The sequence below is a fragment of the Aspergillus wentii genome (assembly GCF_001890725.1).
Source record: "Aspergillus wentii DTO 134E9 unplaced genomic scaffold ASPWEscaffold_4, whole genome shotgun sequence".
Lineage (NCBI taxonomy): Eukaryota > Fungi > Ascomycota > Eurotiomycetes > Eurotiales > Aspergillaceae > Aspergillus > Aspergillus wentii.
In genome coordinates, this window is record NW_024467835.1 from 71,361 (window position 1) to 99,214 (window position 27,854).

General features: G+C 48.9%; 10 protein-coding genes across 10 annotated transcripts; 6 read left to right on the plus strand and 4 right to left on the minus strand.

Annotated features, from left to right (window-relative positions):
- Positions 1-183: 183 nt before the first annotated feature.
- On the minus strand, positions 184-906 carry ASPWEDRAFT_109715 (uncharacterized protein; the record flags this gene model as incomplete). Its single annotated transcript, XM_040828107.1, has 1 exon — positions 184-906. A coding segment is annotated over one exon (723 nt), but the record flags the coding sequence as incomplete, so codon positions are not given.
- Positions 907-1,164: 258 nt separating this feature from the next.
- Positions 1,165-2,814, plus strand: ASPWEDRAFT_50976 (uncharacterized protein; the record flags this gene model as incomplete). Its single annotated transcript, XM_040837526.1, has 1 exon — positions 1,165-2,814. One exon carries the CDS (start codon positions 1,165-1,167, stop codon positions 2,812-2,814), a length of 1,650 nt encoding a protein of 549 aa, XP_040688329.1.
- A 771-nt stretch (positions 2,815-3,585) lies between these two features.
- ASPWEDRAFT_110954 (carboxylesterase/lipase family protein) lies at positions 3,586-5,232 on the plus strand (the record flags this gene model as incomplete). Its single annotated transcript, XM_040828215.1, has 1 exon — positions 3,586-5,232. One exon carries the CDS (start codon positions 3,586-3,588, stop codon positions 5,230-5,232), a length of 1,647 nt encoding a protein of 548 aa, XP_040688330.1.
- Positions 5,233-7,473: 2,241 nt separating this feature from the next.
- ASPWEDRAFT_110653 (GMC family oxidoreductase) lies at positions 7,474-9,315 on the plus strand (the record flags this gene model as incomplete). Its single annotated transcript, XM_040828195.1, has 1 exon — positions 7,474-9,315. One exon carries the CDS (start codon positions 7,474-7,476, stop codon positions 9,313-9,315), a length of 1,842 nt encoding a protein of 613 aa, XP_040688331.1.
- Positions 9,316-12,666: 3,351 nt separating this feature from the next.
- ASPWEDRAFT_182811 (uncharacterized protein) lies at positions 12,667-14,597 on the minus strand. Its single transcript, XM_040831951.1, has 4 exons — positions 14,226-14,597; positions 13,565-14,133; positions 13,166-13,506; positions 12,667-13,079 (listed from the first exon to the last, which is right to left on the minus strand). Exons 1-4 carry the CDS (start codon positions 14,362-14,364, stop codon positions 12,767-12,769), a joined length of 1,362 nt encoding a protein of 453 aa, XP_040688332.1. The 5' UTR covers positions 14,365-14,597; the 3' UTR covers positions 12,667-12,766.
- A 2,564-nt stretch (positions 14,598-17,161) lies between these two features.
- On the plus strand, positions 17,162-19,055 carry ASPWEDRAFT_39737 (uncharacterized protein). The gene is made up of 3 exons (XM_040835167.1): positions 17,162-18,552; positions 18,604-18,857; positions 18,909-19,055. Exons 1-2 carry the CDS (start codon positions 17,206-17,208, stop codon positions 18,649-18,651), a joined length of 1,395 nt encoding a protein of 464 aa, XP_040688333.1. The 5' UTR covers positions 17,162-17,205; the 3' UTR covers positions 18,652-18,857; positions 18,909-19,055.
- ASPWEDRAFT_111092 (uncharacterized protein) lies at positions 18,913-20,280 on the minus strand (the record flags this gene model as incomplete). The annotated part of the gene is made up of 1 exon (XM_040828223.1): positions 18,913-20,280. The coding sequence occupies one exon, from the start codon at positions 20,278-20,280 to the stop codon at positions 18,913-18,915; it is 1,368 nt and encodes a 455-aa protein (XP_040688334.1).
- Positions 20,281-20,440: 160 nt separating this feature from the next.
- On the minus strand, positions 20,441-21,695 carry ASPWEDRAFT_739360 (FTR1 family protein; the record flags this gene model as incomplete). The annotated part of the gene is made up of 4 exons (XM_040839412.1): positions 20,441-20,966; positions 21,012-21,457; positions 21,501-21,625; positions 21,668-21,695. The coding sequence occupies 4 exons, from the start codon at positions 21,693-21,695 to the stop codon at positions 20,441-20,443; spliced, it is 1,125 nt and encodes a 374-aa protein (XP_040688335.1).
- Positions 21,696-22,039: 344 nt separating this feature from the next.
- Positions 22,040-23,915, plus strand: fetC (putative ferrooxidoreductase Fet3; the record flags this gene model as incomplete). Its single annotated transcript, XM_040828180.1, has 5 exons — positions 22,040-22,375; positions 22,419-22,913; positions 22,957-23,177; positions 23,221-23,567; positions 23,611-23,915. 5 exons carry the CDS (start codon positions 22,040-22,042, stop codon positions 23,913-23,915), a joined length of 1,704 nt encoding a protein of 567 aa, XP_040688336.1.
- Positions 23,916-25,142: 1,227 nt separating this feature from the next.
- ASPWEDRAFT_111611 (ferric reductase family protein) lies at positions 25,143-27,710 on the plus strand (the record flags this gene model as incomplete). The annotated part of the gene is made up of 6 exons (XM_040828255.1): positions 25,143-25,703; positions 25,748-26,124; positions 26,169-26,401; positions 26,446-26,498; positions 26,542-26,663; positions 26,708-27,710. 6 exons carry the CDS (start codon positions 25,143-25,145, stop codon positions 27,708-27,710), a joined length of 2,349 nt encoding a protein of 782 aa, XP_040688337.1.
- Between the last annotated feature and the right edge of the window lie 144 nt (positions 27,711-27,854).

The following is a 27,854-nucleotide window of genomic DNA, read 5'->3' on the forward strand; positions in this document are numbered from 1 at the left end:
GAGCATGGCTAATCCAAGACCTTCGCCTTGCGCGGTCAACTCGAGCTCCAAGTGGATTCCCTTATTTGTTTGGGTCAATGGTCTGTTCAGGGTTAAAGCGCGATCGTGTGAGATGATATTCCCAGAGTCACTGAACGCATCTGGAGAGGTTGCCAGTAGACCACTAGACTCCTCGTTGGACCTCCAGGCGAAGATTGTTTGATCATCAAACACCTTTAGGATTTCCTCTTGCAGTCTGATGAAAGCCCTCCCCCCTTCGCCATATATCAAGGGCATATTGATGCCAAAGATGCCTAATAAGGAATAGGCCCTGTCTTCTGGCCGCGTTGTGACCCTGAATGCAGCCCATGACAGTCGCTGTGCAACACTGATCGAGTCGAGGTCGTCTTGACCAGATAGAACACCTGGTGGAATACCAGTGAGCAGAGCAAGAGTATCTCGCAGCCCATCCTTTGTTCCAAGAAACATCCATGATTTATTGAAAAACAACATATTCAATGGAGCGATCAGCTCTTGAAGGGTCCATCCTCTCGTGAACCATCTGCTTGCTGCAATCTCAGACTCGTCTTCAATATCGACAAGATATGTATAGCATACCACAGCATTTTCATACCAGCGATACATCGAGTTGATCGCCTCAGATAGCTCTGCACTGCTTGTTTTATCAATACAACAAGTGTCAACCCAGGCATATTCTATCCCATCTTGCCTAGCCCTGGCGCAGCAGTCTTTGATTTTCTGGAACCCTTTCTTAGGGACTGGGCGCCCGGTGAGGATCTCTTGAAATGTGACCTCCTCTTCGTTCCATGTGTGTGAGAGAATAGCGTACTCCAGTGCTTCTTCGTTCTGGAATTCCTCGATACGAAAGCCACCGCTTCGGGTTTCTTTCGTGTGGAGAAGACGCATCCTGATCGGTGGTGCTGCTAAGATACCCCTTGAGTCAAGCTTCCACGTCTTTGCCTGTGTTTTGTGCAAAAGTAATAGCGCTGAAAGCATGGAGGGGCAGGTCACATGAGCTGCAGCCTCGCGTATTGGTGGATACACGCCAACAGCGCCTCTCTCGTATCCAGCCGCGCTTCCACGTCGCTATCTCCAAAGATCCAAATCCGAAGTCAATGATACTACCAACGTATCTGAAACCCAAACCAGATCCTCCGCCCCAACATGGCACCCACCTCGAGCCGGGTCTGTTTCTATGGTTATCAGGATCCGCTGATCGACGATGTGGAGATCATGGTGGAGCGGGCCATCGAGCACAATGCCCGAAATGCATTGATCACAGTCCCGTTAGAATCCAACTACAATCGTCCCGACCATCAGCAGCCGGGCGGTCACTTATACTACCAGCCTGATATATTTTCCAGTCGGCTCTGGCTGCCCGGCAGCCAGTTGAAAATTGGCTTCCTGGCAGGAACCGACTGGCAGCGAGATCAGGTCAAAAGATACGCTCCCCAGTGGACCCAGTACGGAAACATCAGCTTCATCTTTCTTACGGATACCGATATGGCATCAATAACGCCCGATATCCTCGTCGGTTTCGATTCCTCAAAGGGGTCATGGGCCTGTCGGGGAACCGATTGTCGATATTTCAGCTCCAGGGGACATGTGTCCGTGAATCTGGGATGTATTCTCCAGCAAAGGTCTCAGGTAGACAACGCTGCCACCGTCTTGCACCAATTTGGACATGTTCTTGGCTTGGTCCATGAACACGCAAGTACCCGGACATTGATTCCATTGATCGAAGAACGCGTCCATGAGGATCTTGGCAGTCCGCCCAGCAACTGGGACGAGGCCCTGATAGAGCGGATCTGTCCCACGCACCATGACCATTCGAGCGTTCAAAAGCCAGCTTTCGACAGTTGTTCCATCATGTTGAAGTACTATCCCCATACTTGGGTGAAGCATGGCCACTGCCCTAGATTCAACATCGCTATCTCAGAACTTGATAAAGACTACATCAGATTCTACTATCCCCACCAGAATCCAGGGATTGGAAACTTTAATACCCTAGAGTTGACCCGAAATATCACACACCTGCCACTCTATACAAAAGAAATATCCTTCCAACAAAAAGATCAATATCTTCACGGTATCATCGTCGGTTTACATTGGTTTGATACTGAAAGCTCCTGCACCCTACGGATCAGGGTCAAGGCAGTCGTGAAGGATCAGCAGACGTTGACCCCAAGCATCAGTACCTGGGCTGACTCGGCAATTTATTCTGCGGGAATAAGTTGGCTGGGGGTGGGACCGAAACTTGGATTCCTGCAGCATGGAATATGCACAGCCGAGCTTACGGCTGCGAGTCCCCGTCCAGTAAACCCCACACTTGTTGAATTCTCGACACCCTTCCGCACGCCGCCAAAAGTGATATGCTTTCTGCAAGACATCGACATGGATTCTAACGATAATTGGCGCATTAAAGCATACCCATCCGACATCACACCACAAAGCTTCAAGATCAACATTGACCCAGGGGCAGGGACTATTCTCCACGAAGCAAGCGTCGGTTGGCTGGCGTATCCGGCCGAAACTGTAGGGGTTGCAAGCGGCCGAATCGATACGAATGATCTGAGGTCCTGGAACGATACTCAGCAACACAATGCTTCATGTACATCATTCAGCAAGCCCTTTTCAAAAATTCCCAATGTGTTCGTGGTTCTTGATTCTTTTGACTACGATGGGGATCAGAACCCACGCCTTCGAGTGAGTACTTCACTGGTAACGCCGGATGGATTCAACTGGAGTTTGCAATCCTGGGCGGACTCGATTATGTATCAAGCCGGGGCGAGTTGGTTTGCATGGGAGGACTGAATCAATGGTTAGAATTGATCATTTCCGATAAGTATCCAACAAGCATGACGTTCCTTGGCCTTTCATACACGCCTCATCCAATCACCAATACAAAATAGTAAATAACAGCGGTCCTTCGGAGCCATTACATCGCATATATAATAACCAGAACAGAGACTCGGACTGTTACCACCTCTAGTCTGGTTTGCGGGTCCCTCTTCTCCCTTCGGCTCTTCTCGCCGTTCGAACAATCCATTTTGTGTTTCCCAATTTTAACTCCGAACGGATCTCGGCTTTAATTAAGCTCATTAGATTTCGGCCTAGCGGCATCCGGTAAGGCCGAACCCTGCCGGGGTGGGGCGCCGCAAACCCGTACCCAAAGCGGAAATCCATCTCGATCCGGAAGGTTCGGCTGTGGCACGGAGTGTCAGGTTTATACGTCGGACGCAAATACAGTCCGACAACAGATGGATTGGTTTGAAAGTCGGACAATAGCTTGCCTCGGAGGTAAGAGTTAATTTAAAGGAGAATGAGTTGAGCGTGGGATGACGACGCAAGTACGAAAGAAGTGACGTTTAGGTCTTCATCAAACCTTGGTCTTACTGTATCAGTTTCAGGCCGATATTAGGTTGAAGACTATGGCTTTAAAATAGAGTATGAAAAACGTGGAAGCACTCCACATGCTAGTTTCCGACAGACCCGACGCGTATGATGGTTTCAATTCAATAAACTATATATGAACTTGATCGTCTTCAGGATTATCTTTTTGAAGCCATTCACTTGACAGACATCATGTCATTCCTTACCTCCAAGGCAACCACTGCTTTGGCAATTGCAGCAACCATCCTCCCTGCCAGTGCCCAGCTCTACAACAAAGTCATCAACATCGAATCCGGTCCTGTTCAGGGCTTCAAGTACTTCAATGAGTCCACTCTCGAAAGCGTCTGGGGTACCAACAACAGCAACGTGGCTGCCTTCCTAGGCATTCCTTACGCTGCCGACACTTCCTATCAAAACCGCTGGAAGCCCCCAAAGCCCCGTCAGCCATGGAATGAAACCTTCAAGGCCGACTCCTATGGCCTTCCGTGCCCCAGCTCGTGGGTGTCGGAGATGAGCGAGGACTGCCTTAGTGTCAACATCTGGACGGGCGCCAACTCGTCCTCGGATAAGTTGCCTGTTCTGGTTTGGAACCAGGGCAGCGACGAGACCAGCAGCAACTGGGACTTTTCGGGCGGTGGTCTTGCCATGAAAGGCGTTATCGTGGTGACATTCAACCGCCGCGATGACGCGTTTGGATATCTTGCTCATCCAGAACTGAACGCCGAGTCGCTGGCTGAAAATGGCCACAACTCCTCTGGCAACTACGGCGTTCTCGACCACAAGTTTCTTCTTGAATGGGTTCAGAAGAACATTGCCCATTTCGGTGGTGACCCGGACAGAGTCACTATTGCTGGTCAATCTTTCGGTTCATCGCAGGTCTACCATGCCGTCAACAGTGAGCTGTTCAGCGGCCTCTTCCACGGAGCCATCTCCGAGAGTGGTCTGCGTTATCCCTACGACCCCATCCTGGCTGGAATTGCCACTTCATATGTCACCATGGAGGATGCCATTGCGTTTGGACAGAACTACACCCGCAAGCACAACGTCTCGTCTATTGCTGAGCTGCGCACTCTGTCGACGGAAGATCTTCTGCAAGGTTCTCAGGACCGGAACTACAACATCTGGTGGGTGACCGCGTTGACGTGCCAGTACCCGCTCATCTCCAAGCCTGTTCTGGATGGATACGTTCTGCCGGAGAAGTATATCGACATTCTGAAGAGTGGTCCTGCCAACGATGTTCCTCTCATCACCGGAAACAACAAGGATGAGAGCGGTGCGTCAACCTCGACCAACTACACCGTGGCTGAATACAAGAACGACTGCACCCTCAAGTACGGCAATCTGTCAGAAGAATACTTCAAGCTGTATCCAGCCAACAACAAAACCCAAGCCGACATGTCCTGGAACGCCGCTGCCCGTGATACCTCCGTTGTCTCTTCCTGGGCCTTTGCCAACGAATGGGTCAAGAGCGCCTCCAACCCGTTCTACACTTACTACTGGGACCACGCTCCCCCGGGTCAGTCCCAGGGCGCCTACCACGAGTCGGAAGTGGGCTACATCATGAACTCGCTCTTCAACGGCGTGGACTTGTATCCCTACACCTGGTACGACTGGTACCTGGCGGATGTCATGTCCAGTTACTGGGCCAACTTTGTCAAGACGGGCAATCCCAACAACGGCGGTTCGTACAAGTATGACAATCTGACCTACTGGGCGCCGAATGATGGACACAGCCAGACTGTCTTTCATGTCGGTCAGGCGTTTGGAAATCGGTCGATTGCGGAGCCGGAGCAGGTGAACTTCATTATGGATTACTTTGCTCAACAGACTCCTTACTAGTAGAGTGGATAGAGTGGTGCAGTAGTTGTTGTGTATATCAGTCATTCCTTGAACAATATTACTAATACATCCTGACTTCCATATACGTGAACAAGTGCCAACTGTGATTTCTCATTGTAGCAAAAGGAAATTATACCATCTTCTAATTAGTGACACTAACGGCTCGCCACCGCAAAACATTTTGAACACCAATAGCAGTTAAAGCCAGTAGTTGCTTGCTTTTGCGCCTTGCTCGGGATCATGCTGCTCGCAACTGTCCTCAGAGGCCGGGCAGCCATAGCTTTTGGCCCCAGCTTCGGGATACGCAGCGACTAAAGTCACTGTGGCAAGGAAAGTCATAATATTGGCCAAATGTATCGTGATCAGTGTGTTGGGGCAAGATCAGTTTTGTGCTGTGTAGAAATTTTGACTTCAAGGATAACAATTATGGGCTCTAGCTACAGTTCGGGGAAAAAGAGACCGCTCTCCACCCATATATTGAAAGAGTATTAGTGAAGTATACAAGTGGAAGCTCTGTTTAGACAGAAATTGGTCGAGATAATAGTCGCGGTAATTTTTGTCAGTTCCCTGCCGATTCTAAGTATATTGCCATCTGACGTTCCACCATGCAAGGTACTCATCGCCCATTGTAAATGCATCCACGCGCACCTCGTGTTCAAGGGGCGCAGATCTGGGATAACTCCGGAGCTAGGGCTCGGTGCTATCTCCGCCGGTCTGTCCTGTTCGTGTCTGACCATTACAATTCGGCATCCCGATCCACCTGCATGGCCGGAAAGGCCCGTGTCTTTGACTTTGATCTGGATGTTTTCCCGAGTAAGGACCCAACTTACGATTGTGCGACCATTGAAGTGCTCGGCGTAATCACACAGTCTCGAAGGCTTGACTCTAAGGTAGGATAAGACAGAAAATGGTATACAGTAATTAGAGAACAATCGTTATCAAGACAGGATGAAGACGATTAGGGATGGAACATCCGTCCGGTACGTCTCCCTGGATTTCGTTGTACCTGAAGCCTCTGGACTGGTAACCTTGACAGCCTGGTCAGTCTGGTTTAAACCTTCTTGCCGGAGTTATCTCCGCCTAGTGAGACCAATGAAGGAATAACCACCGTGCACCTTCGAATACCGCAGCTGCGAACGAGTGGCCTTAAATGACTGCCGTATGCTTCTATTAAGACGGTTGTGAAGACTTGCCATATTACGGTCGGGCACACTAGATTTTTGTTGAATGATACTCGTTTCTGTTTGATATAATAAATACCTAGCAATAATTCCCTCCGCACAAGTATACATGGAGAGCTTTCCACCCCTGAGAAGAACCTTTTTGCTCCGGGCCGCGACTTCGGGCCGCTTTACGGCCGTCTACGGTTGTACCATAGAGTTTGCGCCCCCGAACAGAGGGTGCGTCTGCGAGGATTCCTATCTGATCGGGCCGAGAACTGGCAACTCGGCCTCGTGCAGGGTCGGCTGATGTGATCGACGGCCGACAGGTGTTGAGCGTGTGGTATGTGAAAATCCCGATAGGTTAAAGGAGCCGTGAATGAGATTTGCAATCGCTGATATAAGACGGCATGCCGTTGTCTGAGGCAGTGACACTGCAGATAGCTAAAGCTTCATCTCCATCTTCGATCGTATAGAAAGCGAATTGAGTGGGTTGGTTCGGTCGCCACAAAGCCACAAAGTCGAGAACTCGAAGGAGATAGAGAGTTGGACTATACAGGCCGTGCCTAGCATCTTGGCCACGCTAGATATCCTTCCTTTTCTCTCATTTGAGCTCATTCGACTCTGCCAGTCCCATCATTTCACAAAATAGTCTCGAAACCATCCAGGCTATCAGAGCAATTGGCAGAACACTAAGAAACGCAATTTTGTCGACATCGTATTCAGGAACACTGTCAACAAAATTTCCTCTTTTGAATCACCGGAGAAGATGTCTTGGTGTTTCTTTTGCTTCTTGGAGATACCTTGGCGACTGGAACCGCCAATCCAAGTGGCTTTCTTCATACACATGCACGAGTGATTGTTGGCGTCAAGTTCATCATAATCTCGGGCGCGGCTTTGCTTTCTTGGCCGTAGAAAGGACATGTTGGTTGTGAATGTAGTCGGCGTTCTATCTTGATTTTAATGTCCTGCCTCGAGATACTATATATACTACCCTCTTTCGCTCAAAGTTGAAGTATCCCATCGCACGCCAGTCTCTCCTTTTCTTCTCTACTCTCCCCCTTCCAATTCATTCTCCAGCATGGGGCTTCAGACCCTCGCCACTCTGCTTCTCGCCTCATCTGCAGCTGCCTTTGTCGCTCAGTCGCCAGACCCTACTCCCAAATTCATCACCAACCCTGCCACCGTCGCCGGCAAGAAATTTGACTACATTATCGCCGGAGGTGGTCTGACCGGCCTGACAGTTGCCGCTCGTCTGACTGAGAATCCCAAAATCAGTGTCCTCGTCATCGAATCCGGCTTCTATGAATCCAACCGCAGCCCCATCGTCGAGGATGTCAACGCCTACGGCCAACCTTTCGGGAGTGAGATCGACCATGCCTATGAGACTCTCATGGAGATCAACAACCGTACGGAGATTGTCCATTCCGGCCATGGCTTGGGCGGTTCGACACTGATTAACGGCGGTACTTGGACCCGGCCTCACAAAGCCCAGATCGACTCCTGGGAATCCGTCTTTGGTAATACGGGATGGAGCTGGGATGAGCTTGTGCCCTACATGCATAGGATTGAGCGTGCGCGTGCTCCAAATGAACGCCAGATTGCGGCTGGTCACTACTTCGACCCCAGCTGCCATGGATTTAATGGAACCGTGAATGTTAATACCCGTGATACCGGCGAGGACTACACACCGATGATCAAAGCGCTCATGGATACTGTCTCTGAGTACGGTGTCCCCGTGAGAAGGGATGTTGGCTGTGGCCATCCTCATGGTGTATCTATGTTTCCTAATTCCATCCACGAGAACCAAGTCCGATCGGATGCTGCTCGCGAATGGCTGCTCCCCAACGCAAACCGTCCGAACCTGAAGGTTCTAACTGGCCAGATGGTCGGCCGGGTCCTCATGAACACGACCATTGATGGAAAGACTGCCGGCACCCCCCAGCCCAAGGCTGTGGGTGTTGAGTTTGGCACCAACCGCCAGGCCAAGTATGAAGTCTATGCCAACCGTGAGGTTCTCCTTGCTGCTGGCTCGCTTGTTTCGCCTCAGATCCTTGAGTATTCCGGTATTGGTACCAAGTCTGCTTTGGAAAAGGTTGGCATCAAGCAGGTTGTTGATCTTCCCGTTGGCATCAACCTGCAAGACCAAGCAACTACAAATGTGCGGGCGAACATTACTGCCGCGGGTGCCGGCCAGGGTCAGATGATTTACTTTGCCAGCTTCAATGAGACTTTTGGTGACCACACCTCGGACGCACTGAAGCTCATCAATAACAACACTAAGCTGGAGCAGTGGGCCGAAGAGGCTGTTGCCCGTGGTGGCTTCCACAATGTATCTCTGCTGGTCAAGCAATATGAGAACCAGCGAAACTGGGTACTGAATGAGGAAGTCCCCTTTGTCGAAATGTTCATCGACACCGCCGGTGTTATGAGTTTTGACGCCTGGGTTCTCGAACCATTCACCCGTGGCTCCGTGCATATTCTCGACTCCGATCCCTACCTCCGCCGCTACAACTACGACACACAGTACTACCAGAACGAACTGGACCTGTTCGGTTCTGCAGCTGCTACGAAGCTTGCCCGTGAACTGCAAACCAAGGGCGAAATGGAGCAGTATTTCGCCGCCGAGGTATTCCCAGGACACAACCGTCTTCCTGCCAGCGCCAGTGTCGAGGACTGGTCTGTGTGGATACAGGACCACCTCCGTTCCAATTACCACGGTGTCGGCACCTGTTCCATGATGAGCAAGGAGATGGGCGGTGTTGTTGACCCCAGTGCACGTGTATACGGTGTTGACGGTCTTCGTGTTATCGATGCCTCCATTGTTCCCACCCAGGTTTCGTCTCACGTTATGACGGTGTTTTACGGAATGGCGGAGAAGATTGCAGAGTTGTTGATTGCCGATTTCCAGGCTGGAAAGTAAGCCTTGTTCTGTTTCCATTTTCTTACTGGCATACCTGCTTGTTCCATGCTTCCACTGGTTTGGCATTTGACTTGGATGTTGATATGAGCTCGTGTTATTGCATAGACATATAGAGTGATAGACAGACAATATAGAAGGAATGAGAATACGTTCGACATCAAGGATATCACTAGAATTCCTTAGCAGTGCTTGAGTGAGATATATTCCTGAGGTTATGGCTATAGTTTTCACTCCAAAGAATACAAGGCTGCGTTTTCACTTGCGGGCCGTAGATCCGTGTGTTGGTGTGAGAATCTCCCAGTTCTCGCAATGGTGGGCCGCTCGTAGACAAATGCGTAGGCGCTATCCCGGACTCTGACACGCAGCAGCTACAAAGCACATTGCATCTGATTCACCTGGATACAGTGTTGATGGCAAAGTCTCTAAAAACGCTATAGCCATATGTGCCAGACTATGCCACGTCCACTTTCGACGCGATGGACGCCAAGCCGTTGACCAGTCAGTGATTTGGTACAACACAACGCAATCCACAGTAGGTGCTCAGACCAACTTCTACCGTGGAGCTCGACGGACTGATGGCCTCGGGCGTCCTCGTCGACGCCGTCATGATCTAGACCCCCCGCCATTGTTCCTGGCTGTTGAATGCGGCAACGAGGATCTGGTGGCGCTGTTGCTTGAAAAGGGGGCTGATCCGGATCTCTACCGACCGGATCCACTGTACCGGGCGGTTGAGGACGGAAGACACGATATCATTCGCCTGTTGCTTGATCATGGAGTCAGGTACCCTAACGCTGCGATAAAGCTAACAGTGTATGGAGGGAATAGGGCGATGCTCGAGTTTCTGCTGGATAATGGCATAAGCATTGAAGAACACGGTGGTTTCGCACTAGTCTTGGCGCAGCGAACGAGCGACGACATGGTTCAGCTACTGGAATCCAGAGGAGCAAAGCGGGATTCTGACAGCAAAGAAGGCGACGATAGCTGGTATCAGGGGGATGCACATGGCATTCAGGCCCAGCCAAGGGCTAGCTATGGCTATGGTGGTTATGTTGGTGAGGAGCCAGAGCCTGAGGAACCTCTACTGGCTGCGTCCTGAACAGTCAACCGAGGAGGCCTATACTATGACTGCTCACGCTAGAATCATTATAATTTCATATGCCTACTCAATTGTTGGTATACACTTATGTTTGTGCGATGTAATACTGCTAAGTTGTGTCTGCCAAGAGTTATAAGCGCATTATATGCCAGCGTTACTGCTGACTCCGGTGTGTTTCCTACTTCCCACCTGTTCAACAGCCTTCCATGCACTGAATAACGGCCCTGATGTGACGACGATATCGACCTCAGCGACCACCACTCCCACCCCTGCCGGCTCAATCACAGTCTCTGGCACTGCTGGGCCCACTCAGAGTGGTGCTATTCCCAGCTGCACCAAGTATTACCGTGTCCAGAGTGACAATACTGGCTATACTATCCAAAATGCCTACATTTTCACTTTGCCGCAGTTCTACTCGTGAAATCCGTAAGTCATCTCCACTTTGGATGCCTTTTCTGATCATGTATAATTCTATCGCCACCAGCTGTTCAGGTCTTTAATCTGGATATTATATCTACGTTACTACTAGAAATCCTTTAACTTCTATCTTTATAACTTCTACTCCTGCTTTCTCCACTACCTCCCTAATAGTAACTGGGACTTCTTCTGTGTCAAACCATGAGCCTTATTAAACTGGTATTCTATCTAGCTGTATGTGAATCCACTTTCTCTCTGGCTAAATACTAACATTTAACAGGTAATAAGCGGTACTTTATGGTAGATAGGATAACTGTGATACTGTCACCACTCCATTCAACATTACTAAGGAGCAATTCTTTAAGTAGAATCCTATAACTGGACTGACCTGCTCTGCTCTCTGGCTGAAGAATTATATCTGTATTAGTGTTCCTAGTAGGTCTCTATCCTCTTATATCTGGCATATCTAATATAGAAAGGCTCCACTTTTTCAGCAGTACCTACCATAATAATTAACTCCATTATATCAATTCCCTCTATAGCAGTAATAATAATGAACAGCTCAACATTAACTGGCCCCTCACCCACCCAATCTGGAATCACCTCCAACTGCGAAATATACTAGCAAGTATAAGACAGCTCTAGCTGCTGGTTAATTATGAATGAGAAATACACCTACCTCACCCAATATCTATTCATTAAATGGAACCCTGCCATTGGCTCTGCCTGCGCGCCTCTATTAGGCTACCACTATTATATTACAGTGATGAACACCCAGCCCATGCTGGGGATGATCAGGACCTACACAACGTGGCATCTGAGTGCGGATGGTGATGCTTGCTGGCAGATTGAGCAGGATTATGGTATTACTGCGGCTGAGTTCAGTGAGTGGAATCCAGAGGTGGGATCGGATTGTTCTGCTTTGTGGTTGGGATATTATGTGTGCGTTGGTGTTTAGCCTTGACTGCCCTTGGCTTGGCCTGTCAGTTTAACTCTACGGATGGTCCAATTTGCTAGAGAAAAAGCAGACATTCTTTATAGGAAGATACTCTACCTACTGAATTACATAAGTACTAGGGATAGTAGTAAAGTATCACTTTCATATAATATAAATAAGCTATAAGGAGTTCCTACTTCTATTTAGCTTATTATTAGCTATACTATATCTATTAAAGAATCCGTATCTAATCTCTATTGAGGGTATATATTCCTATACACATCCACTTCATACCCAAGCTATAGTTAAGGCGCAGAATGCCCTGCCTTTTATCCAGGTAAAAAAAGGGATCAGTTATACTAGAGCCTAGAGTAAGTATAAATTCCATGAAGATGCCTTCTCTAGTGGATTAAATCTTGTAGTAGAGCAGTTTGGTGCGGAGTTGCCATTTAAGGCTATGGATAGTAAAAATCAACATTTCCGCGGCAAATACACAGCACTATGAGATTAGCACAGACCTCATGGTGAAATTCCTGGGCCCCAGAATAAAGAATTTCATGTTGTCTGTAACCGCATCCATCCATGTCACTAGATTAGGCAGAAAACGCAATGCTGGAGCAGCATATACTTAATATAATTTAGTAAGTGCCAGAACATTATGTTATATTATCAAAGGCATTATATCTGGTAAATAACTAAACTGATGGCCATGCTTATACTGGAGGAATCTACACTCTAAGGGGGGACAGTGGCTCTAAAGATTGAGTAGCTCATATGTAATACAGTATAGTATTTGATAGATTCTGTAGGGCTCTCTTATTTATAGTTATTTATAGATGCTATTTTAAGCTTGGACATACATCTAACATGCAAGAAACTTTGGATTGTCCAATAGAGGTAGCGAAGAAGATCTAATATACGCTTGTCTAGAACATAACGGCCCAGAAATATATCTTCATCTTTTTATACCATGTCCAGCCCACTGATGATTTCCTTTACATTTAGGACCAGTTTCCTTCATCTTCAACAGGCTTGCCACTCTCCGAAGCGTCTAGAAGCTCCTTGACAGTCCACGGCTTGTATGTGTAGCCAGGTACAGAGTTCGTGTTCTTGAATGGCGTACCCTTGAGGAGGTGCTCCGCACATTCGCCGTAATTCTCATATGCGTACTGCTCTGAGTCATGGCGTAGCAGCCAATCTCCAACTATTTTGCCTAATATCTGGGGGTTCTTGGCGACGGCGTCCCAGTCGGTGTTGTGGAAGATCTCGCGATTTTTGAAGCCCATTTTCTGTGCGCAGGAGACTCGCTCAAACCTGTTATCAACGTGTGTGTTATCAGCCCCTGTAGCATCTACTCCTAAAATCCGGCCGCGAAATATGGCTCTTTGGCTGCCACATACCTCAAGTGGTTATGCACTTTCGTTGCTAGAGATACATCCTTCTTCCCGGCAATATCCAAGCACGCTGCCAGAGAATACGCATCCTCCATGGCCATAGTCCCACCACTGGCTGAGGTCGGCAGAAATGAATGTGCGGCATCACCGACCTGGACGACGCGGCCGCCAGGTGACGTCCACCGCGGTTGAGGGTTACGCCACATAAGCTTCCAGGCAAGAACGCTGTGGTTGGGTGTTGCCTTGATAAGCTCGGTCACGAACGGCTCCCAGCTCTCGACAGCCTGGAGGGCCTTGTCGATCGATGTTGTCTTCGCCCAGTCTTCTTCGGCAACACTGCCTTCCTCCTACGTGAGGTTAGTATACAACCGCACAGCACAGGCCGTGGTACGTGAGGATACATACCCTGCGAGTGAGCAGCCAACAAATCTCTTCCGCAGTTTTGCAAGTAACGATGTGTGCCCCCGGACCTGCGTGTAGGAATGTGCGGTCATTGAATCCTCCAAGCTCCGCCGCGATGACTGGATTTTCGAGGGCCGGTGCCACCGGGAATGTGACACGATAAAGCACGAATCCTGAACTGATTGGGGGGTCGTTGCTGCCAACGACCAATGCCCACGATTTGGAGCCAACGCCATCGGCCGCCACCACTACGTCAGCCGTGAGACAGCGCCCATCAGACAGGACCACACCACCATGGTCGTCCGTTTCGAAGAATTCTGAAGCAGTCGCGGAGAACTCTATCGGGATGCCGAGCTGCTCGGCGTACTCGGAGAGCAAGTTATGCAGCTTTGATCGGTAGATGGGCAGAGATGGGTCGTCTGGGATACCGACAGGGAAGGATCCGATCACTGTCCCGTCGAACTTTTTCATGACGATCGTCGGGGTGACTGCCTCTTGTCTCGCCCGTTCCATGAAACCCGGCCATTTCTTCGGGGTCTGGAGGGCAGGGCTTGTAATCACAATGATTTCGCCTACATCAAGCGTTAATGCGCCACTCAGTGAGCTAGTATGTACAGCACGGTGATGTGTATGAAGATGTGAAGGAGTTGAAGACGGTTCTTACCCGCAGTCTCCCCACGGAGTCGTCGTTCGATAATCTGGACATTGTGACCCTTCCGGTGAGCCTCAATAGCGAAGGTTAAACCTGCAATGCCACCCCCGATAACAAGAATGGAGATTCCGGTATCTTTTCCTCGTTCCATGGTTGAATTTGCGCGGGCCAATAAAAAGATGGTCGTTTTAAGTTGGATCCTTGCCGGCTTTTTAAAGGTTTGATGTTGTTCGTGTGTTGGGTGTACCCAATACACTGAGAGATCGGCTTTTATAGTAACGGACGACTACGGCAGATCGGCGGCCAAGGCCCATCCGGAAGATCGGGTTGTTGCTGTATCCGCTGACTTGGCGATTTTGGTTGATCCAACTGGGTAGCTGTGCCATAATCCCACACCATGCGGTGTAAATGTCTCTACTGTGGTCCGGAGCTTACCTACATAAATGCCGCTGTGGGGAATCCAAGCTGTCATACCAGCTAAGACGTAGAGTCGCAGGGTTCACGCCTTAATAAGCGGAATTTCGAAACTCACGCCTTAATAAGCGGCATTTCGGAACTCACGCACTCTCGGAATCCAGATTGAGTTATACTCTGAATGGGGACGAAGATATTAGGCATCGAACTACTGTATAGTACTACGTTGCCATAAACATAGATATGAGGGGGTTCGGAAAATCATCGGCAAATTAATAATGTTGACAAACAGCTGATAAATCAAGTACGAGAGCTCTGCTCACTACTGTCCAAACTATGGGATATTTACTATCCGCAGCAACTTGGACATCCTATGCCACAACTTCCGTTTTTCTTCTATTGCTAAACACAGAGATTCTGTCCAAGTGTAAGACATATGTCGTCGCAATACTTGTGCGTCGAGATTCCACTGCAGCGGCGTTCCACCAACGAGGCATCAAGACCGTTGTGGGAACTTTAGACGGTGAATCTATCATCTGCCAACATGTATCTGGCACAGAGTGATATTGTCATTCACGCTGCTACTGCATATTCAAGGCTTCTACTGTAATGCATCTGCAGGGTGTGCTGTGGTACACATCATGGGGTCTTCATGAGAATGCACTAAGACTCGCTTGCCAGAAGAGGGAAAGGCGAACAAAGCGGATCATTATAGTATCAGCATACAGCCCGAGCCTATCCCAACCAATATAGATTCCAAAGGGTCTTTTATGAGCCACAAAACATAAAAATAAACTCGTCGCTTTTCCCATACTTGTTCCAGGCATGGAATGTTGGATATATATTCTACCGTGTACTATTGTAGTCATAGAAAGCTCTGAACATTCGAACCCTAAATCAAAGCATCAAATCATACTCTTTGCATCCCACTGTACCTTCCTAGCGTATTTTTGTCCTCTCTTCCGCATATTTCACATTCCATAGTACGTAAAGTTAGCCAATCGTATAAACTTTACGGATCTGCACATATAGAGTAGGGTGTAGTTCATTACTAGGAATTGCAGAATGACGAGAGTAATAAAACCTGCTTAGACACGCGAGAAGCATTCGACAGAGTTTACAAATCATCACCTATCTTTCACAACCATGCGCTGGAAGGGGGCGCCCAGGTCTGGCTTGGGTTTAATTAGAAGGGGCATGCCCACTAATGATCCCAACCTAGAGCGTCATGAATTATTTTATGCATAGTACCCTATTACTAATACATACATGAGGCTCATGATCTGAAGCCAATCAGAAAGGACCATCAGACCAAGTTATGCTCAACTACAATATATTTTCATGAAAAGAAAAGGATAATGCAGAGCAGACACTGAGGTAACGCAGCATCCAATTCATTATAAGCAAAAGGATAGAATAGCTATCTTAGATATGGGGTGAGTTCCTATTAATTTTATATAGATAGAGTACTAATTCACAAATATGGTTAGGGTGCTATATTAATATATCTACCTCAGCGATTTCCTAATTTAGATATTATAATATTATTAAATTCAACAACCTAAAAGTCACACATTAATAATCTAGCAAAAACCTTAAAATTAAAAGGGCCATAAAGATTTATATAGATATTACTAATTATTAGCACCATCAACAACATTGGATACACCATTGAGAGGGTAATTCATGGACGAAAGGCAGACTACAATGCAATTTCGCAGTGGAATCACCGCCCTGCCCTACGCCTTTTGGCTTAGGGGAGGACGATGCTACAGGGCGTTCCTTTTCTGCAAGAACGTGGGCGGAGCTTGATGCCGCCCTAGACTCGGATATGCTGCAAGAAGGTATGGCATTGGAGTTGTAGACGTGTTTATATATCAAGAGGACTGCATGGGCGAATTGAGGGATCTACTGGCGGGCGCAGATACCCAGAAAAAAGAAGAACTGATATTGTAGTACTCTTTGCTAGTTGTCTTGCCAATTACATCACACCTGCTGGATTTTATATTTTTCCACTGTTTTGATGTCCCCTTGGGTGAAATACTTTTTGGAAAACAAGAGGCTTGACAGGAAGCAAGGCGACGCATGGAAGTCGCGGAAGAGGCAATTGGGCCCATCGAATATCATTGGCAAGCGAGATTCGAAACACCGTAAAAGACACGTACGTAGGAGATAAGCCGAAAACAACAAATCATATGCAGGGCTGAATGAACACAGGGGCAAACCGCTACAGCACGATGCAACACCGCATCGGCGTCGCGTGGGAATTCCCAAACCAGCGACCGACAAAAGCGGGCCAGCCAATAGCGTGCTGTACCGGTCTTACCGGGAGGAATGCGGGTCTGCCATCCGGTCTTCCACCCAATCATCTTCGTCGCTAATGTTGCTTAGATCAACCCCGCATTGGACGATCCCCCGCTTCTGGGGTACGGTATGAGCTCACCCACACCGGCGTCCACGATGGACAAGCTGTGGATTTATGTATAAGTATTCATCCCTAGCAGGCGTATATTAACATTCAGCTTGCCATTGATATCAAATTCGCCCCCCTTCCCTCCCAACAGCCACATTCTTCCGTATGGAGCCCGATGCTTCTCCCCCACCCCCTGGAAAAGACCCCAGAGGCCATGAACTCGACCAGATATCAAGAGTTGAAGACTCCCACCATGAAGTTGGCACAATTACCAATATCGAAAAAAGAAAGACGGTCGAGGGAGAGGCAAAGTTCCGCCGACTCGGCTGGAAGCGCATGACGGTGATTCTCATTGTCGAAGCCATCGGGCTCGGTACTTTCAGTCTCCCCAGTGCCTTTGCAACTCTGGGAATGGTCGCGGGCGTTATCTGCTGCGTCGTTCTCGGTTTCGTTGTTATCTATACGGGGTATATCGTTGGCCAGGTCAAGGTTGTTTACCCACAGATCAACCACTATGGCGACATTGGCGGGCTGATCCTGGGTCGATTTGGACAAGAGCTGATAGGCACTTTGTATGCGCTGCAACTGATCCTCATGACGGCGTCATTCTGCCTGACAGGGACTATTGCCTTTAACACCTTGAGCAACGAGGGTGCTTGTGGCCTGGTGTTTAGTATCGTCTCTGGTATTCTCTTGTTTCTCCTCGCGATTATGCCGTCGTTTAGTGAGGCTGCCGTACTGGGTTACATTGACCTGGCCTCGGTGACGATCACCATTGGCATCGCGATCATCGGTTCCGGGATACAGGCTGGAGAGTTACCGGGTGGCGTGGCTTCGGTGAACTGGTCGGCATGGCCAGCCGCTGATACGACGTTCAAGGACGCCATGGTGGCCATCTGTAACATCATGTTCTCCTACAGCTTCTGCATGTTCATCACCCCGTTCATGTCCGAGATGCACACTCCTACGGATTTCATGAAGTCGATCTGGTCCCTGGGGATAATCGAGATGGTAGTCTACACAGTGATTGGCGCCCTGATCTACGTTTTCGTGGGTCCAGAAGTTCAGAGCCCTTCCTTGCTATCGCTGCAAGGAGTCCTTCCAAAAGTTGCCTTTGGACTGGCGCTTCCTCTCATCTTCATCTCAGGCGCCATCGGCAACACAGTCACGGCCCGATACGTCCATCTCCGGCTTTATGAAGACTCTGTGATTCGCTTCGTCAACACCCCAAAGGGATGGATTACCTGGATTGCGGTTCTGCTGGTCATCACCATTGTTGCCTGGGTTCTGGCCGAGGCAATTCCTTTCTTCGACGACCTCCTTGCCCTCAGCTCCGCTCTGCTCATCTCCGGGTTTGTTCTCTACTTTCCACCTGTGATGTGGTTCATCCTTCTTCGCGAGGGTAAATGGTCCGACACAACGAATATTCTACATGGGGTCACCTGTGCCTTTGTCTTTCTCCTTGGGTTGCTTGTGCTGGTCGGCGGCACATACGCCAGTATTCAAGATATCGTGAGTCGTTCTGTCTTTCCCTGTTCTCCGTGGTTACTGACGTTATCGCAGCTAGATAGCTACGCGGCTGGTACTGTCGGAGTGCCCTTTTCTTGCTAGACATAGATTTTTGTATATTGTAGATAGTATCGAGAGTGTTTCTACCCTGTGAATAAATATGGTAGTAGAATTGGTAATGCCAAGGATTGTATATATATGATCGGTGCACTGGATATTGGAAAACAACGGGCATTTCCGATTTGTGATAGGACAAGCCACCGAAGTACCAACGTAAACATTTATACAGAAGGTGGACAATTAATCAAGTGAGTGATTCTGAAGTATTGCTCTTTGCTCGCATCAGCTGAACGGGACAGATGCTCAGTGCCAGACCAGTCCCCAGTAGTCGCTGGCTCCATCGTAGGCGGAGTCGAAAGGCTGGCATCGGGGATGTTCGTGATCCTCCACTGTGCCTTGAGGCCAGATTGGAATGGCACAGAATGCGTCATCCGGACAATCCTGGCATTCTTTCCAAACAGACCAGCCAAGATAGTCCATCAACTCGAGGAGCCGAAGAATGGCGGCATCAAAGCTGTCCTCGTACAAAACACTAGCTAGGTCAGAGCAAATACGCTCATTGATGCTGTAGACAGCACGATAGGCAATAGACGACTTAGGTACGCCCGGGAGGAATCGAGTAGCGCATCGTTCAACCTCATCGGCCAAATTTGACCTATCTAGATCCCGATATGATGCCCAGATGCGTGATATCTCTGCTGACAACGTCTCGATGGTTGTGAAACGAGAGACGAGATCTCGTAGGCGTCGCCCGTACTGCTTTACCGTCATATCGGCAATAGCCTGCCAATTCGTATGCCCATTTTTGTGATGCATGGCCATCTCTGTCAGACGCTGTCTGATTCGTTGAAGACAAGACAGCGGCAGGTGATTGAGTCGAGGCATGGTGCTACCAGCGAAGAGATCAAGGTCACTGTCGTATGCAGTGACAAAGTGGTCGTAGTTCACAACAGCCCGATCGCCTCCAATGCCATCATATCTCGAAGTGACGACTCGCATTAACTCCCCAGGCTTTCCACTCTTTGGCTTCTTTCTACTCTGTTGATGTGCCATCTTGGCTTTATTTACCTCCAACATGGCAAGGTTATCTTCAGGCGCACAGAGTATGATTTCGAACCCAGCAGCCATGCGAATAACACCATCAATTCGGCCGTTCCACTCCTCAGACGCGATGCGACAGACTGCCTCGGCACGTTGCGATTCCAGGCCGACTCCGCCGGGAGGAAGAGTGTCGTTGAAGAGAATACGATCCTGTGAATCCAGAGTTCCGATGCGAGACTTTCCGCCTGAAAGTCCATCGATGTAAACAAGTCGTATGTCTCTTGTAGTTTCGTACGTATGAAGCCAGCCAGCATTTTCTGTAGATTGGGATAGGGGCTGCTGCGCATCGTTGACGTTAACAGGGACTCGAGGCGGACGGGCAAACACAAGCGCATGCTCAGGGTCAAACGCCATCCAGCCAATATGGCGGAGAGTGTCTCGATGAGAGCTTCCATGATACAGCCTTGTTCCAGCTGGGACAGAGGCGAGGAAGAACGACATGCCATTATGGTTGAGGGAGGAACCCCATTGGCGCATGGAGGAGTGGATGGCGTTGAAGATATGGTTGGCATTGGGGATGGAAGCAGCAGATATGGCCGAAAGGCCGAGAAGAAGAAAAGGAAGATGCATTGTTGATGATGAAGATGAAGATAAAGTGAGATTCTCTTTATAAGTAGATGTAATATATCTTCCATACAGTATTTCAAATACAGCTCGGAGATAAGAATGGGGGAAATATACGCTCCCGAACCACTCGGAAGGCACCGTCAGCCTATGCTTCGTATTGCAGTTACACGTCGCTGACCTGTCGGGTGAGAACCTGCGATGGCTGTTCGCTTTCCTTCTTTCCCACCATCTCGGTCACTTCGGTGTTGTTCGCCTTCTTGCTCTTCCATGGCAGTTTGGAGGTAAGGTTCTGGTATCTCATCTTGAGAGGAGTGAGGACAGGAACATAGCCATGCTGCTCCTCGTATCTCATCGCAAAGTACGACAGAATGATCACAATCCAGTACAGATTGTACGAGATGACAGTCCCATACGTCGCCGAGTTGGTCCATCCAAACAGAGCGTTGAAGATACCCCATCCACCACCGCCACCCAGTTCGGGATTGCAGCAGTTGACATGCCACACACTCTGTCGGATATCGTATGAACCAGGACCAGAGCCGGTCTCAGAAGCATCGCCTCCGATGACATTGTTCCAGGTGTTGTTCTCAAAGTACCACACAGCACGAGTCATCAAACCGGCAGAAACGAGATAGAGGAAGCAAGTTGAGATGACCAAGAAGTACTGCAGCTTGGCCGTGTTTCCACCACTAGATCTTATTAGCAATCGTCAGTAAGATTAAATATATACATACCGGTACATGATGTATCCCACCAAACATCCAGCCAGAAGTCCACAAACGACGGCCAGCGGAAACGAAGTGGCCGGCAGACCCAGTCCAACACCACCAACATAGACAATCGCTTCAAGACCTTCGCGGAGAACAGTGATGAACGGAAGAAGAAACATGGTATACTTCTCTGACCATTTCTTGAAACGTCCCCAGAAACCAAGGTTCGAATTATCCTGTGGTTCAAGTGCCTTGGCCAGCTTGACGCGCCATTTGGACTGCATCTTGGACACTCGAAGCAATCCAGCGCCCATGACAGAGATGATGATGCAGGCCATGATACCAAATATGCCCTCCCAGATGTCCTCAGTGCTGCTGAAGGCATCTGTACCCAGGCTGTAGAAGGCACCGATCATGCCTGCTCCGATGCAGAGACATATCACTAGTCCTAAAACGACTCCTAACCAGACCTGAGGAATTAGTAGTATCCATGCATGATTGAACAAGACATACCTGCTTGAGTAGGCGTTTGTATATCGTCTTGTCATCTTCATTCCCAAGGGTCTGCTTGAGGAAGGATAACAGCACCGAGACGATGATGGTACTCTCGAGACATTCTCGGAAGCAGATGAAGAAGACTGGATCTTAGTACACATCCTGACAGTAGAGAAGAGACATACCAGTAACTGCAAACACGGAGTTGGCCATTTTGCTTTTGACTTGTTTGGTTGACCATAGAACATGGCAATATGGCGATTTATAACTGTTTGCTACAATGTAGATTCCGCTCAGACAACTCGGTTACAACTTTGTATATCCACATCACCCCCATCCGGTATATTAATCGTACGTAACAAGGATAATGCCAAGAGTGAGACTATATTAGCACAGTGAGCTTGTGGTGAGACCTTGTAGTAGTTCGAATTGGTGGATCTGATAAAATGAGCTCCACCTAAAGCACAATTAATTACCGTACCAGCAATACATCACCATTTTTTACTGTTAAATGCCGCCATTCTGCTTTCTCTTCATCATCAACCAACATTCACAAGATGAAGTTCCTCTCTGCCTTTGCGCTCGCCTCTCTGAATGGCCTCTCCTATGCAGCCACGGTGAATCTCGATTGGGATGTCACCTGGGTGGACGCGAACCCAGATGGGCTGGCAGAGCGTCCCGTGGTGGGAATCAATGGCGAATGGCCACTGCCTGTGCTCAACTTTACGAAGGGAGATCAAGTTGTTGTGAATCTGACCAACAAGTTGGGCAATGAAACGACAAGTCTTCACTTTCATGGCTTCTACCAGCAGGGCTCGACCGAGATGGATGGCCCTCCGGGGGTAACTCAGTGCGATATTATGCCCGGTGACACAATGATCTATAACATGACAGTAAGTTATCCATCGTAGCGATATGCATAGGCTAACTATCCAGCTCAATCAAACTGGCACATACTGGTATCATTCTCACTCCAAAGGCCAATACGGAGACGGATTCCGCCAGGCGTTGGTCATCACCGACCCGGACAATCCATACCTGGGCCAGTATGACGAGGAGCGAGTCATCACTCTGTCTGATTGGTATCACGACCAGATCCCAACGTTGATGAAGCAGTTTATCAATGTGGCCAATCCAACTGGTGCAGAGCCAGTACCAAAGTCGGCGCTGATGAATGACACGCAAAACTTTACGCTGCCGGTGGAAGCAGGCAAGACGTATTTGCTGAGATTTGCAAATATTGGTGCCTTTGCTAGTCAGTATTTCTGGATTGAAGATCATGAGATGAGCATTGTCGAAGTGGACGGCATTTGGACGGAACCAGCCAATACATCGATGATCTATATTACTGCTGCTCAGCGTGTCAGTGTTCTTGTCACGATGAAGAACGACACTTCGGCCAACTATGCGATGATGGGCAGTATGGATACGGTAAGTTTCTATCTGATCTATCAAGTTCTCCCTAACATAATAGGATCTGTTTGACACAATTCCCTCAACGCTGAACTGGAATGTCACTGGCTGGCTGGAGTATGATTCTTCGGCAGACAAACCAGCAGCCAAAGAGGTGGCCAGCTTCGATCCATATGATGATATGCAACTTGTGCCGGTCGATGGGATGGCCATTTACGGTGATGCCGACTATACCATCACTCTCGATTTGACGATGGATGACCTTGGTGACGGAGCTAATTAGTATGTATTACCCATGCCTTTCGAATCATGACTAACTTTACAGTGCCTTCTTCAATGATATATCCTACGTCGCACCAAAGGTCCCTACGCTCTACTCGGTGCTGACGACAGGATCTGCAGCAACAGATGCGTCCATCTACGGCACAGACACCAATGCATTCGTTCTGGAGAAAGACCAAATTGTCGACATTGTCCTTAACAACGACGATACAGGAACCCACCCCTTCCACCTCCACGGCCATGCATTCCAGGCCATCTGGCGCAGTGATGAAGACGGCGGTCATTACAACGCCAGTACCGCCACGTTCTCCTCGACTCCAATGAGACGCGATACGCTGTATGCACCGGCCAGCGGTAACTTTGTCATCCGGTTCAAAGCCGACAACCCAGGTACGACTTCTACCCTCGGTACATTTTTCCACTAACAAAACAGGCGTCTGGTTCTTCCACTGTCACATCGAATGGCATCTATCAGCGGGTTTGGCCGCCGTCATGATAGAAGACCCAATCTATCTGCAGAACCATCTCACCATCCCCCAAAATCACTACGAGGTCTGCAACGCCAGTGGCACTTTAACTGCCGGTAACGCAGCGGGCAACACCGAGGACGTCTACGACCTGACCGGTGAGAACAAGGCCGTGGCGCCCCTTCCGGCCGGATTCACGCCGCGTGGTATCGTTGCGCTGGTCTTTAGTTGTGTTGCTGCGTTTCTGGGTCTGGCTACGATTTCCTGGTAAGAATTTTCCAACCAATTACGTGAGTCATTGCTAACGATGCTAGGTACGGTCTGGCCCCGATCAAGGGCAATGCGAGTCCGATCCAACTGTAGCAAGGTAGAGGAGCGATTAGTGTGGTGGATATGGTTAGAATAAACGAATACAGAGTGTAACAATCAATACAAGTGCACAATCTAATCAATCGCGGCGACTTTTTCCCGAAATGGACTCGGTGTTAAACCTGCCCCACTTACTGATCGATAAGACGGTGGGGGTAGATCAAGCTTCATACTAGAGTAGTCACATCAAAGCATGTAGAATGTTCATAAGATCGTTGAGCCCTACTATCTATCCACTTGTCCTTCGCTAAAAAGCTCCGGTCGAATGAGGATCGCGTTCATTGCCAAGACACTGTTGTATAGATGTATCTCCCCCACTCATGCAATCGGATACATAGAATAGACGACTGCCCACGCAATGCTACATTAACTAGATGGCACAGAGGGGCGTACGGTAAAACCTAGGAAAGCCCAGACAGATTGATAATGGACAATCGTCGGCCTGATCCGACAACCATCCCACGATTATCAATCTGACTTTGTATATCGACGCCTCCAGCGGAAATAGCGGTAGTAATAGAAGTCGTGGATAGTATACCAACATTTCATCGCACCCACAGAACCATCGCGAGTAGCTGTCTAGTCCCTCACTAGCTGTATCCATCGACAATATCAAGCCCTCGGAGAAATATAAGTGAGACATAACCAGACAACATGGCGCTTCGGATATTTGATTCCTGAATGAGTGGGACGATGTCTATATCCTACTGTCAATGCCAAGGACACCTCGGGATATCAAGCCTTCGGATCTACCGACAATCGTCTTCTGAAGCTTTGATCCCAAACTGCCAGATAGTGGTGGAGATTCATTTATTTTTCTTGGCATTGGTGTTTTCGGATCCTTTGCGTTAATGGATATGCCCTCAACCAAGTATTCGACGCGCTCGCTCTACAGTAGTGGACCTGACAGAATTTTCAAGTGCGAGATGTGCGTATACTTGGTGGGCTTGGTAGGCTGAGACAATATCAGAGTAGACCATTTGTTCCAAATGAGCGAACTCCACAGAGTAGATGAATTTACAATGTCCGAGGTTGGCTATGTAGCCATCCCCCCGGAATAATCCCATATAAGAAAATATAAAACGGCATATGGCGTGCCGATCTCACCCTCACCAGGTATACCGTCAAGATGCACTGCAAAGCTACCCTCTTCGCCCTTTGGGCTGTCCCTGCGCTGGCTGGACAAGGTGGCTCTCACATGAGTGCCCCGAATCTGGCTGATTATTGTTTCTATTCGATCTATTCCTCTCTGGCATCCTATACCTTTGTCGGCAGTACCACCATCTCTTCTGGTTCTTCTGGATCCTCCAACTCTTCATCTGCCTCTCATGGCTCGTCGGTGGCATCGACTTCCCACGGATCCAGAATGGTCAGGCGAGGCCATAAAGGCGGCTCTACTACGACCGGATTCTGTCAGGCACCAGTGGAGGTGATGTCCCTCTATGCCAGTGCAAAGGTGTACTGCAACAAGAAAGCACTGGCTGGTCTGCAGTCATACTGGGAATATCTTTGCGAGCAGGACAGTCTGACCTTGATGGATCTGAGCAGCGCAGAGGCAAATGCAACAGATGCTTATATTGCTTCGTTGCCAATTATTGATCCTTCTGTCAACGATACTACATCGACTGGAACGATTGAATCGCCTGTTCTTCTTAGTCGATCGTATTTCAACAGAGCTTACAAGTCTTATGTGAGTATATCTCCCAGTCCTTACGGGCGGTAACTGACCAACAGGTCACTCACGACTATGCCCTGGCCAAGGACAAGCGATTTGGATGGGGTATTATGGGCTACTGGGGAGGAGTACTTGTGATCGGGATCATCATTCGAGGATGGAACTTCCTCGCTGACAAGAGAAGAGGATCTCGCTGGGATGCAGAGAAGGGCACGGCACAGTCCAAGCCATGGGGCCCACTGGGGACTGTCCTTCACTTTCTGCGGACGTACATCATCATCCCAGCAAGTTTCGCTCCGCGACTGACGTATCATCAACAACTCTTGTTCTGGCACACCATTCCCAAGAGAATCGATTCATTGATCGTGTTTGGCTTCTGGGCAGTGACCATCATTCTCAGCTGTGTGGATTATCAGAGTTTCTCTGGAAATATTAGGTATGTCTCTCCCGTTACCATATGGGTAAATCTAACATGATCAGCACACCCAATCTGGCCCAGCAGAACTGGCAATATTCCTCTGATCGCACTGGCATTCTATCCTATGCCTGTCTGCCCTTCTTATGGCTATTCAGTGGGCGCAACAACATCTTCCTTTGGGCGACTGACTTTAGTGTTCAGTCGTTTAACATCTTCCACCGTCATGTTGCGTGGGCGTGTACGCTTTTGGCAATCGTGCATTCCATTGCATATACCGTGGTGTTTATTCTATATGGTAAGTAGATCCTCGAATTATGTAGGGCTATGCTCACTCTATAGATGGTCGATTCCAAAGTGCCTGGAAGCAGAACTACTGGTATATGGGTGTTGTGGTAAGTACCATCCTCTGTCGAACCCACCTATACTAACGACCAGGCCACAATTGCGATGTCTTTCATGCTCGTCCAATCGACCACGATGCTCCGGCGCAAGTTCTACGAATCGTTCCTGATCATCCACATTATATTGGCCATTCTGACTATCTACGCCCTCTTCCGGTAAGCCATCATCCTTAATGTCTGGCCTATTCTGACTCTTCCAGCCACACCAGCTTCGATGGAACCACCTATAACGGCTATCTCTGGCCGATGGTGGCAATCTGGGGCTTCGACCGAACAGTCCGGCTAGTTCGAATTGCGTATTGCAACATCCACATCCGTCTCGGGCAGCAATTTATCGCCACCACCCGCTCGACCGTTGGATATAATGAAGAAAGTGACCTGGTCAAGATCGAGATCCGTCCGGCTTCCAAGACACTCACTCCGGGTGCTGGGCAGCATTACTATCTCTATCAACCATTTACGCTGAAGGGATGGGAGAACCATCCGTTTACACTCGGTGCTTATACTTCTGTGAAGACAGAAGTTGTCTCTGAGCATAACTTGATCTTCTACATCCGCCCGTATGACGGTTGGACACGACGTCTTCGCGATGAGTGTCGCAAGCGGAATGGCCCCATCCATCCCACTCTTCTTCTTGAAGGGCCATATGGACACCAAGCGCCACTTCATACGTTTGACACCGTCTTGATGATCGTTGGCGGGACCGGTATCGCCTCAGCTGTTCCATATATCCAGGATCACATCTCACGTGTCACGAAGGGAACGACCAAGACAACAAATGTCCATCTGGTCTGGTCTTCGCGGCAGAAAGAAATGTTCACCGATGTCTTTTCTGATGATATCTCCGGTGTACTTCAACACGGGCATGTCAACACCACCTTCTTCTGCACCACCGCCAACGTTCAGACACCTACAAGCGATTCCGACTCATCCAATACTCAAGAGACTCCGGAGAGTTCCGAAAAGATCGGACCGATGGTGAAGTCCGTCCCAGACCCCGACGTCCAAATCTGCTCTGGACGACTGAACGTACGAGCGACGGTTTCCGCGGCCGTGGAAGAAGCACAGGCGAGTTCGGCCAGTCTAGCTGTGATGACATGTGGGCCAGCGAGGATGGCGGATGAATGCCGGGCAGCTGTATGCGATGCCAGGAGTGGTGGATTTAGAAATATTCAATATTTTGAAGAGGCCTTTGGGTGGTGATGATGGTGATAGAATATATATAGTGGGGCTGCGCAAAAGAATACCAAAAGGGGTTAGTGTCATAGCAGCAGTGAAAATACATTATTTACTTGAATACTTAATTTAAAGATTTATCAATATTTATTAGTTCGCGTATCGTTAGAC